Consider the following 12,607-nt stretch of genomic DNA (forward strand, 5'->3'; position numbering starts at 1 on the left):
TCAGGGCCGTTTGAAGAAAGTATAAAGACTACAAGTGCAATTCCCTTGAATTTCTTAGTCTAGAGACCTGGGGAAAGATGGACTGAGATTAGATTTCCAAAATGAGGTTACAAAATGCACACTGACTTTTTGCGAATCGAATACAATTTTGTGCTTCTCCTTTGTACTAGTACTGTTCACAAAATATGAATTCAAAAGTGGTCCCAAAATGATCTGCTTAAATAATGTTCATTACACAGGTTATGATTGGCAGCGATCACAGCGATTGTGAACTGCAAGGTACCGCAGACCACCATGTCGTTTGATTTCTGCTAAAACTGATTTTTTTTTCTTTTGCAGCCAGTGTTTCTCTAAAGGAATTTTTCAGTTTTGGAAAACTTGGCCATCTCTATTCCCAAAAGGTGGGGTGTCCAAAGAGTGGGTTACCACCTCAACTTAGGAGTTGGTACCTGATCAGTTATTTGCTAATTGAGTTACAGTTGCAAACCAATGATACATAGCAAGCTAACTTGTAGTTTTAAAGGAATGTTAATGCCCCTTCCCAATTGGGGTTTGGTATGGTTTGGAAATAACATTTTCCGATTATGAAAATTGTCCCATACCGCATAACAGGGTTAGTATCTTAAAAAACAAAAAAAAAAACTGGATTTTGTGGTTGTAAACCTTAGGGTTTTGTGAATTGTAGAGTTGGTAACTTCAAAACCCTTAGTACATCTAGTGCCAAATCATAACCTCTTGGTTGAGATTCTGTCTGACAGATCTGTATCTATAGAACCTCTGTCACATTTCCACAAGACTTTGATAATCATATTTGTCTGGGAGGAGCCAAAGCACTAAATGGACTATCAGTTAAAATGTGTAGCCATGCCCTTAACATTACAAAATTCCTCACAGCAGACACTTTAGTCCTGGGGAGTGAGAGTGACCCCCCCAGTTGGAATAATTGAGCTAGATTTCTGGGCAAACTAAATTTCTTAGGAAGGTATACATGGATGCACTCCTCACAGTTTTATGGTTGGTGTACTCCTTGACTTTGAGAGATTAAGGAAAAAGCTAATGGCTACGTGAAAAGAAATAGGGCTTAGAAAGCATACATATAGACTCTTGTATCCCCTGCCTATCGATTCTGGCAGCTGAATTACGTGTTTTTAAATATGGATGCTGTGCCTAATACTGACTTCTCCACCGCCAGCTGCCATAGTAATTTATGGTGGCCTTAAAGTAGCAGATGGAAAAGAGAACTATTTATTCTACACCACAGCTGTGGCAAAGCCCCTTTGAAACCTTGATAGTGAAGCGGTATGAGACTTCAGTGTGTGTGTTTTGAGTAGGAGGAGGGCTAGGGTCCTGTAAACCTATAGGGAGGTAATCTTGTACCAATTAAACCTACTACTTGGCTTGGGTACAGACTTGTATTTTCTGGAATCCTGTGATTCGTCTCTTCAGTACAAACAGCTTTGTAAGAGAAATATGTGCACTGCTGTAAATGGGAGCACTGCACTACCTCCCTTAGAGGAAACAAAGCCCTTGGGTCTTGATGTTGTTTACATTAAATTGTTGAGAATTATGTAGAAAACAACTCAGATTTGCATTGGGGAACCAACAGTGTATTTTCTGTCTTCCCTCTCTGACCTTGCATAAAGTCAGCATGTGACAAAGCCAGGCCTACATGCTTTAAAGTAAGTAATCTGGTCAAAGTGAAGTCTTCCAAAGAAATAGCGAAACATCTTTATGAAACATACAGTCTAATAGACAAATTGGGTTTCTTCCTCAATTTAGGGAAATATTTACTTTTTCAAATGTTAGTGTTAGGTACAGTAGTCTGAGAATGTATCGTTGTAGGACAGAGAAACAATCACAGACTTTCTGCTGGGAGTTTACTGGAAAGTAATTTCTCTTCAAGACTGTTAACCTTTGTTAAAATTCTTAAGAACAGGCTGTTAATGAGGACACTACAGTGAAGTCTCAGAACTCAAAAGAAACACGTACTGTAGCAATGTGTGCATGCCATTTTATGTTTCTCCTTATCTAGGTTGCACTTTGATGAAGGGGGGCTCTAATGCAGCCTGTCACATATTCAACTACTCCAAAAAATAACAACATATGAAATTATATCCCAATAGTATCCAGAATGTCTAAAGGGACTTGTAATTGATTTTCCTGTAATTCTTCAATGCAATCTTATCATAGTGATTACATTCAACATATTTCATTTATCCAAAATTGTTTGTTCCGGCATTTATTCCAATTGACTGCAAAGATCTTCAGGGCTATCCAGAGTTAAACTTAGATGTGAGTAAACCTGCACTTTTGAGCAACTTTACTACTTTTGGCTATTCACCTTTTTGTGAGTGTAAATTTACTCAAAAGTGTAGACTTGTTGTCTCCTTCAAACAGGGCGGCGGCTGTAAAAATGTCCTATATATAACCATCAGTTACTACTAGCCGAGACTTTACAACTGTATTTGAACTTCTGTACACCTGACATAGATATTTTAAATGCAGCATAATTAAAACCAATGCTGACACACTGGAGCTACATTTTAAACGTTTACTTAAAGTAGAGTAAAATAAAAGTAATATTTTGGTTTATTTAAAGAAACCCATCTAAAGTAAAATGTTTATATTTATTATGTGTTCTGTTAATAAGTTTGTCTAGAATGAATATATATATATATATATATATATATATATATATATTTTTTTTTCTTCTTCTTTAAGTTAACCTTTTTCCAACTTAAAAAAAAAAATCTATCATAATTAAATAAAATTAAAATTTCATTTTTAGCGTGTGTGTATATATATATATATATATATATATATATATATATATATATATATTTAAAAAGTGTAAATAAATTACTTTATTTTAGCATAAGTTCCTAAGTGGTTTAACTTTAAGTCCCTAGGTTCATTATTTTCTATGGGAGGGTGTTGCAGTTTCTGTGAGTGGCCATGTGGTACTGTACTAACTCCAGCTTTGAAATGGAGTACATTTACAACAGTTTTGGGTATTGTTCGGCTGTACTAATTTTAGAAGTGTTGTTGGAGAACAAGAACAGGCTTAATCTTGTGGTTGGGTGCATTTCCTTCCCTAAAAACCCTGCTTGCTTTAACCTTCTCCCTTTTAGTAGTATGTACTCCCTGTTTTCCAGTCACTCCCCCAGCCCTCCCACATTTACTACTAAAATGTATACTTGGGAATGCAGAAGAGAGCTCCATAAATAAAGATAGGCGAGGCAGAGGCGTAGCCCTCCCTCCGCACATAAGTTCGCTAATTGAGCATTTTGTAATAACTTATTAGTACTATTAAACGTTCAACGAAATGCAGTTTGTGAGAGGGTCCACTTGATTTTTATTGATATTAATTTGTCCAGAAGAGTTAAGATTTCAAGAGCTTTCTTTCAAAGTGCCATTTACATCCTTTTATCCTGACAAGGCTGTTTTAAAGAATTGCTTTACTTCCTAATTGTGTTTTAAATTACATGTTGTGCAGCATGTCGCCTTGCTGTCATTTTATCTGCCAACTTCTCTGTCTAAGTTTGAGGAACACTTTCATAATTTGAACTGGATAGATTGCTAATTTCATTGGTAATTTTGTTCCAAAAAAAAGTACAATGGGGGGGGTGAGATTGTAAACGTGTTAATTGGTTAGTCTTTGTGTTATATTAAAATGCATTACAAACTTATACAGATGATGCTTCCAGACAATGTAAGAGCTCACATTCTTGTAGGTAGAGCAGCAACTATGCTGCATATATTGCAAATATGTCAAGCTGCAACTTGGTAGTCACGTCATTGGTAGTCACTTCAATAAATGTTGCTCTTATGATTACAGCACAATACATTTAAAGAGAAATATTTTGTTGTAAAATAAATAACACCAGCCTACCCAGATCCTTTTGAGATAAATGCACAGGAAATCATTTTGAAATAACACATACGTCATAGGAATGCTTTTTCTGATGATTTTGTTCCATTGTTTAGTTCGTTTTCTAATCATTGCATCAAATACCAGCATTTTTTTTCTTCTTGTTTTTTGACCCTGATATTTGTGTAGGAACAAGAAAACTTGGCAACAGTGACATTGCCAGCATAGTTGTGTCACGTCACAATTTAGGACAAAACAAAAAGAGATCCAGCTCCAGTCTGCTTTCTGGTGATACTGGAGAAATATGCAGAAAGATTAGCATTCCTCAGAAAAAGTACTACTAGTGGTATCTTGTTGAAGTATTAGAGTGTTTGGTGATGCACACAATTTCTTCACTGCAGAAAAGAAAAATGGATAAATAATTTAGCCATTGGAATGAAATATCTTCGATCTTTAGTGGCACTACGCATGGAAGGACATTCACTGAAGAGCATCCTATGCTTCATGCTACATCTGACAGTAAGGTCTAAATGGTACATCAGTTACGGTACATCTGCTGCCACTCGCTTGTTACCGGAACTCCTGTCAACATTTTTGCTTTCTAAACAATTATATGTATAGATCTCTAAACAAAAGCAATTCGGGAATGACTGTCACTCTGCCACTCTGTCCTGCTTCAAGTCTGCAATCCTTTATAGAAGGGTGGCAGACACTGAAATCGAACAGAGTGAGTGTTTGTTCCTTGTTTGCTTTTGTTTGATCACTTTCTCACTGGCTCGCTCCTCCATAGTGGCAGACGTTCTACCTCCGTAGGGCACAGCATACCATTTGGGAGTTGAAGAATTGTGAAGAAGTATCCATCTGTTCGACATTGTGTAGTTACAGTTAGGAAATTAACTTTTTTTTTGGTTTGCCCATATCTTTGGCACAATTTGAATCTTCACATAACGTTCCCAAGAATTTCTTTTTTTTTTTTTTTTTTAAACCTTTTCTCCTTTTGAGGGAATTTATGAAGGTGGGGGCTGTTTGGCTGTAGGGTTTCCAAAACCAATTTTCCCGTAGGAACTTTAGACACAGCTACAGCCCAAACAGGTGAACGGATTAACACCAAATTTGGCAGACTGCTAGATCTTTGTTCAGAAAGGGTACTTTGTGTTCTGTGTAAAACCATTCCTTAGTTTTGGAGAAATTAAGGTTAAAAAAATGTATATTTCACGCTGCGGTGGCTTCAGGGACCCTAGGGATCTCCTGATTATAACTGACTGGCTGCCACTATATCAACTAGGATGTTGTGGCACCCATCTTAAGACCCAGAACTCAGCCCTGATTTATTTTTATTTTTTAATTTTTTTTTTAGAGGCAGTGGGCAGGGTAGGGATACCCTGTCTGCTAGGGTTGGTGGTTGGGGGTGGGAGGAAGACATATAACACCCTCTCCTTAATTTATGTTGGCCTTTTGTCCCTGAGGACTGAAGGCCAACCCCTGGCTGCGCACTGCCAAAGACTGTGCTCAGCATGGGGTTGGCTGCCTGCTGGAGTTGGATGCAGGGCCTGGCAGCATGACGAAAGGCCATGCACAATGTGGTGTTGACTGCCTTTGGGGGACTATGTATAGTAGTAAAATAATACTCCACTTCTATAAAAAGAAAAAAAAAAACTAGATATTCATTGATAAAAAAACAAAGGTTAAAGTAACATTATAGTTAGGTGAAATGTTCCGTAACAACGTAACCTTTTTATCTAAAAAAAACAAAGAAGTTCGCGGGTTATACTTCTAGTTATCTCAAGTAACTATAACTTGTGCCCATGCCATGTACTGCTAATTACCCCACATATTACATCACTCATGACAACTTCTATGACATCATTGATATCACTGCAACATTTGCACTGTAATTATTGATGAGAAAACTGCATTATGTGTGCCTGAATCATAGTTACCTTAGGGCACGAGATAGTTCCTTCAGGTAACTGGAACTATAAGTGGTGAATTTTCTGTGGCTTTTAGAGTTTAAAACATTACTTTGTTACTGAACATTTCACCTAAGTATAGCATTACTTTGACCACGGTTTTTTCAGTGTGTGTGTGTAGTTAAAGTAATTTTATAGTTAGCTGAAAATGTCAATAATGTAATGTTTTTAAACTAAAAAAAAAAAAAGTCATAGCTATCGCCAATAACTATAACTCATGCCCTAAACTAACTCGCGTCCCTGCGGGAGCAATATGGTTGACTGGGAAATAAGCCTTCTCGACCAATCAGACAGCTTCATTTTTGAATTTGCAGAACCCTTACGAGCCTCTCACAAACCCAGCCGTCCTGATAAGCAAGTATAATAACCTTAGTTTCTCAGACTACAGAATGGATTTATACCAAATAACAAAAACACTGTTTATAGACCAAGATCTAGCTTCCTGTAAAATTCTGTGTAATTCTGTTCAGCCACTTGAACTGTCTCCTTTTTCAAAAATGTCAATGGAAAGTGGATGGGGATTTTCTGTTTTTGGACCCCTCACCCTTTTTATCACCCCAAAACATTTCCAGAAAGGAGCTGAAGAGGATGACTTTTTTGTAATTTTTTTTAAGGTTAGTCAAACAGTGCCAAGTTATTAGCATTAAGTGGGGGCAAGGGTTATCTTACATTTTGCCTGAAAGTGGAAGGACATTTTGTTGGCCAGGTGGTTGCTGGGTAGCCTTTACATCCTTTACAAAGTTTACACTTTAATTTGCAAGTAAGCCACAAGTCTGTGTAATAGCTCACAATCAAAATCCAATATGCAGCTGTAGGTGGAATATATTTACTGTTGTATCTGTAAGCAATTAAAGGTGTCCTATTACCAGAGCACTTTCTCCTGTTACTTCCTAGTGCAAAGGGAGGTTGATCCGGACATAAAGTTCATTATCAAGTTAATTTGAAACAAGATGTAATTTGTAACTTTGGGATGGATACTTCTAACTGCAGATCCCTAATTTAAGAATAAATTCAGGCACCAGACCAGATCTTCAGAATTTCAAACAATATCTGCCGTACATTGCCAGGTGATGCAACATTGCTTTTTTGGCAACCCCTCTTGAACACCGAAGTGACGGTGCAGAACCACTTTACATTATAAGCGTTATCCTGGTGTGCTGAAATCCGTTCCTTTTATTTCCCTGTCCGTTAATATGGATTTGGAACGCCACTGAATTTGTCAGTCTTCTGACATCTTCTCAGTAAGTGCTGCAAGGAAAATAGCTCCCCTGAAAATTACTGGAAGCAGGTTTCTTATTCTTACAACCACAGTATTTGTCTGTGGTGTCTGGGCTTCAGTCATGTGAATAATGCACTCGGATGTGCACACACAGTTGATCAGGGAGGTAATGGAAGCTGTATGTCATTGAGCATAAAAAGAGGTCTCATTTGAAACAGTGCTTCAGATTGTGATGCTGTTTTGGCTTCAGATCACAATGCCGGTACCGTGCTGTATCTCAGTCAGAGTCTTCAGGTAAGTTAAAATCCAAAGCATGTTGCAAGTACAAAAAAATCAAAGCAGAATTTGACCCCTTTTTGCCACCCTGTCAGGCAAGAAACCTACATCTAGTACTCCAGGGACCCTTAACCCCCATTGTCTACTGACTTCGAACCTGTTCCACAGTTGGTCCTGGCGTACCCCAAGTTCCAGGGCACCCGATCAGACAGAGGCCTTCAGGAAGGCAATCCTGCATCTTTTTAAGATGCTAAGGCTCTCTCTGGAGTGCCTATGGACCCCATGCAGCTGCAGGGGCTTCTATGTAATCACTTAGGCACAGCCAACCATGATTGAACCTGGCCCTCATTTAGATGCAGTCCAAGGCTGCCTATGACAAGGAGAAAGACTGACTGCTTCTCCCTCCCTGTGGTAATAAATGGTTTTAGAACTGTTGAATGCAAGTGAATTGGGCTCCTCCTGAGAATTCCCTTCACTTTTCACCTGGTTCACCAACGGAGGGAAGTTAGTGCTGCCTTTACAGTCATGGTGCTCGTAGCACATCCTCAGCCTACATCTGCTTATCAAAATTGAATGGAATTTACTGACCGTAATCCTTCAGCCATGGCTGGCCTCCACTGAACCCAATTGACCTTTAATGAGGCACCCACAGGCACTCTTACGGCCACTTGGATACAACTTTGCTCAGTCCCTTCAGTCAGCTGGCCTGTCTCCAATGGAGACTTGCCTCCTGTAAATCCATGATTCCCCAAACAACACTTTATGCTGGAAATCGTGGTGATACAGGCATAAACCAGTAAAGTGAATCATAAATGCCTTCTTTACCAACCCTACCCTCCCGATAAAGAATCTAAGCTATTTTTCACCTTCTGAGAAAAGGCTGTTTTCTTAAGCCAGCCAGGCCTTATGCTTAATGTAGTCTGCCTGCTTTGCAGGCTCTGCCATACTTTGTAGTACATGTTTACTGAAATCTTTACATCAGTCTGAGAAGACCTCCTGGCAAATTTTATCCAAACCATTCAGGATAGACCAAATGTGGCAAAGTATGTGATGCATGCAGTCCTAAACTGTGTAGATTGTGCAGAGTGCACTAGTGTAGTGCTCAGTTAGCAAACCTTTATTTGTGCAGTTGGAAATTAAATAAATGTTCAAGCATCCCTGATGGACATGCTTTCAGTTCCCCAAAATGTTTATGGAATAATGTCTACTTTCCATTAGAGAGATTCAGATAGAGCAGTCCCTTTCCTAGCCTTGAATTTGCTGTTCCATCACTTTCACTACTAATCCTGGAAATTCAGGGGCTACCCACTGGGTTTGGCATACAACAAGCAAGCTTTCTAGCTAGTTTAGCAACCTGTTCATGTTTTGCACAGATCCTGGGTCCCAGTAGTGGGTGAGGGCATGCACATCAGCAGGGACTGCAGTTACTTTAGTTCTCCCCTGCTGCAGAGCCCTCCCCAAACCCCCCCCCCCCCCCCAGTTACAGAGCCAGAGCCAGTCAGTAGGGAACAAAATTAGATTCCTTCCTTTTACCTGAAAGGTAATCAGTCATTTCATATCAGTGGTATTACACATTTTTCAAAGTGGCTATGCCCTACATTTAATTTTGTACCCATACCATGGCTATTCTTGCCAAACCATGCCACTGCTTTGATGTAGGTCCCATCCTTGTGCCCATGGATGGAGGGATCATCCCCATCCTAGACCTTCGACCTCTAAATGCCTTGTTGTGGTAGGACAAATTCAAATTGCGCACTTTGGCACAGGTTCAGTCTGCTTTGGACCCAGGAGCCCAGGCTCCTGTGTTCTTGAACTTGTAGAATGTGTATTTTCATGTACCCATCTTGCAGTCTCAAATACCCTACCTACCTTTCACAATTGGGTTAGAACACTTCTAATTTGCATTCTACATTTCAGCTTCTTCTCAGCCCCCCCTCAGGTGTTTACAAATGTGTTGGCTGTGGTTTCCAGAGCTCTGGGATGGATGTATTTCTGTACCTCGCTGTCTGGCTGCTTAAGGTGACTTTACAGCTATCAGTCACAACCACTTCTGAGTGATGGTTGAATTATTAACATCCCTGCTTCCATCAGTAAACCGAAGTCCTGCCTGAGGCCTATGCAGATCATCACTTTATAGTGGCTATTGAGGATATGGAGGTAATCAACTCCTTTAATCACCGCAGTGAGTTTGAGACATTCAGGAAATGATCCTGTGTGTTGCGCTCAGTCCTGGATCTCGTTGAGGACAGTTATAGGGTATCTTGAACACTTAGCCTCTTGCAGTCTCCTTGACTGTGCACTAGTGGCACATGCAGCCCTGGCTTCAGTGGATTAGCATAGGGGCTGTCTCCCTGTCACAATCTGCATCAGGGAGCATATAGCCAAAGACCTTCACTGGTAGCAAGCGGACACCTACCTGACTTGTGACAGGCCTCTCTTCCTACCCTACCTAAACTAGCAGTTGTGACGGATAAACAGTCTGAGTTGGGGATGTCACCTTGGGTACGTGGAAGTCTGTGGTCTACAGTACCTGGTGGCACTTCAGTGTCACATCAGTCTCTGAGCTTTGTGATAACCGTATAGCTCTCAAAGCCTTCCTACTGACCAAGGTTCCCACACACATGATCTTCATGTTGTACTGCATCTGGCTGGATGGAGTCCTAGGTTGGGTACCAGGAGGCTATGTGCCTCTGGAGATTCTTGAGCCAGCAAGCACACTTCCTGGAGGTCAGTTTTCATGCTGTGTCTCCGAAGGCCAGAGTGGATAGTGTGAGCATACACTGGGTGGCAAACCTCGAAAGGCTTCTCCATCTTAAGGTGGATTAAAACATATTAGACTAGTGTGGTGTGTTCTGACTGGATCTTAATGCCATTGCTGAGAATGCAGTGTTGAGACAACTGCCTGCTGGCGATTCCACCAAGAATATTGTTAGTGCCCTGTCTGCCACTGGTGGAACACAGATCTTCTGTACTCATTCCCACCTTTGCGCTATTCTGCCTTGAGTTCTGAAGAAAGTCACAACAAACCAAGCCCAAGTATCTGTGGACCTAGATCTCTTTAGCCTAAGAATTTTGCAGTCCAATTTGGCTACCCTTTCTGGAGTACCTCTGGTCTCATCAATGGAGAGGGTCTTGCATCCAAATATCCAAACCCTATACCTTCACGGTTCACAATAGAATAGCCGCTTCTGAGTAGTTATTATTTGACATCAGACGTTATGGATGTAATTCTTGCAGCTAGATGTCCTTCAGTGAACACACAATTGAGTATGTTGTGTTGATGATCTGCCCTTCCTGGGAAGGGAAAGACTATACAGAGTAGGATTCTGTCCAGATGGATAGTCCTGTGTATACAACTGTGTTACACCCAGGCCAATAAAGAACCCCAGGGAGGTCTATGGGCTCATTCTGCCCGAGCTGAGGTTGCCGCAGTAGCATTAGTCAAAGGGTATTTCTGTGTTGGACGTCTGCCATGCTGCGACATGGGCGTCAGCGCATACATACATCAAGCACTAGCCAGATTGGGCCGACTGGGCTTTTTGGTTTGAGTAAATTTCTCGAGCCCTCCACCTTTTGGGAGTGGCTGCTTTGGTATTTGTTCTAAGATGAGGAATCTATGGTTAGAACTATCTATCACAAGGACCAATTCCTCAGCAGCTTTCTTTCTGATACCTATTCTGAGTCTAAAAGTGGCAACAGTTGTTATTTGGCACACTTCACCCACAAGTCTTACCTGATGCATGTCTCCGGGTGATGAAAAAGTACAAAATAACGGTGTGCTGGAATGGTGCCAATATAAGTCTGGTCATCTGTTTCAGGGCTGTTTAGTTTCATTAACTATGTGTATTTGTTGTGTAAAAATTAAGACCTAAAGAGTAGAGCCCACTGCACTCTATGGACGGACACTCGCAATGTTGACTCCACACATTGATTTTTGACAGCGTATGACTAGCTTCTTAGCCCTCTACCAGATCATGGAAGATTTTAATGGTTGTTAATGAAGAAGTCCTTTGACTTTGGAGCACAAGTTTATCATATGGTCAAGATCACATTATTTTAGTTCTTGATTTTGCTGTTTTTGAAATAGGCTGTTTTTGATTTTCAATTAGATTTTGAAAAAAAATTAAAAACGTGCAACTCATCGCAGAAATAATGAGCATTTGTGGCAGGTTTAATTATTAAAATTAAGTGGTTCTGATAATACCTCTACTGTACTGTGCCTCTGGATCGCATGCATTCTTAATAAAAAAAAAAAATAATAATAAATTGTTACATGATTTAGTATTTGCATAGTAGGTTGCAGTAAACTGTTTGTATACCATGTTTGATTTCAGGAATATTAATAATCTGCAACTAACATTCTGTCTCATTATATTTTTTGTAGGCCCAGATTGTTTTGCTGGTGATTCTTCTGTTGGCTATTTGTGATTTCCTCATAGGATCATTTATTCCATTTGAAGATAAGAAGCCTAAAGGTTTCTTTGGTTATAAATGTAAGTAAGAAAGGGTTCGACTTGAAGACAGAATTCAAGCTGTATGATTCATAAGGTGTGTTGTGGGTTCTTGATGGTATATTCTGTCCTGGCTGTAACATCATTGTCAAGACCACAAGTTTGAAAATATTCAGGTGTACTCCTATCTTTATGCCTCTTGTATTGTGTTACTGGTTATGAAGTGCTGATTCCTCTCACTTCATTGTTTAGAGATAATTGCATACCAGTGTAACCCATATCCATGCATAACTGTCATTAAACCTGTTAGGAATGTTGTTGCTCTGTATGCTTCGAAAGTACTTGGCCTCGGTCCTGTGATGTATGAGCACCCAAAGGATGACTAAATGTGTAGGTGTCTTCTTGTGGATAAGAATCTATCTAGTTGTTAATCAGCCCTCCTGTATCGTACACCCTTTAACACATTGGATATCCTCCCGTCTAAGTGACCTATACTCTGGGCTCATTTGTGTACCATTATTAGATGTAGTGCAACTTTAGGGAGATTCCTTTAGTTCTTTTTACTTATATCTGGTAAATAATTTATAAAGGGACTGTAACAAATGTTCTCACCTATAGTTGTCGCTAACTGTTATTTTAGCCTTCTGCAATATAATGGTAAAATACCAATTGATTACATTCTTCATTTGTAATTTAATTCCACTGAGCTCCAATGTTCTGCTCTTTCTCCGAACACCATTTGGTTTTGAGAACTGAACATATCTGTTAAGCATGCTTACCAGTATTTCATGGCTTCTAGTACATTTTTGTTATGAAGTGT

The 12,607-nt window shown here is 39.8% G+C and overlaps 1 protein-coding gene across 1 annotated transcript in view; it reads left to right on the forward strand.

Moving 5' to 3' along the window:
• SLC12A2 (solute carrier family 12 member 2) overlaps positions 1–12,607 on the forward strand; it is a 409,553-nt gene that overhangs the window by 136,630 nt on the left and 260,316 nt on the right. The window contains exon 7 of the mRNA XM_069227287.1: positions 11,721–11,829. Coding sequence (XP_069083388.1) covers positions 11,721–11,829 — 109 coding nt within the window. The remainder of the gene's footprint in view (positions 1–11,720; positions 11,830–12,607) is intronic.

Source organism: Pleurodeles waltl, chromosome 1_1 (assembly GCF_031143425.1).
Source record: "Pleurodeles waltl isolate 20211129_DDA chromosome 1_1, aPleWal1.hap1.20221129, whole genome shotgun sequence".
NCBI classification, from domain to species: Eukaryota; Metazoa; Chordata; class Amphibia; order Caudata; family Salamandridae; genus Pleurodeles; species Pleurodeles waltl.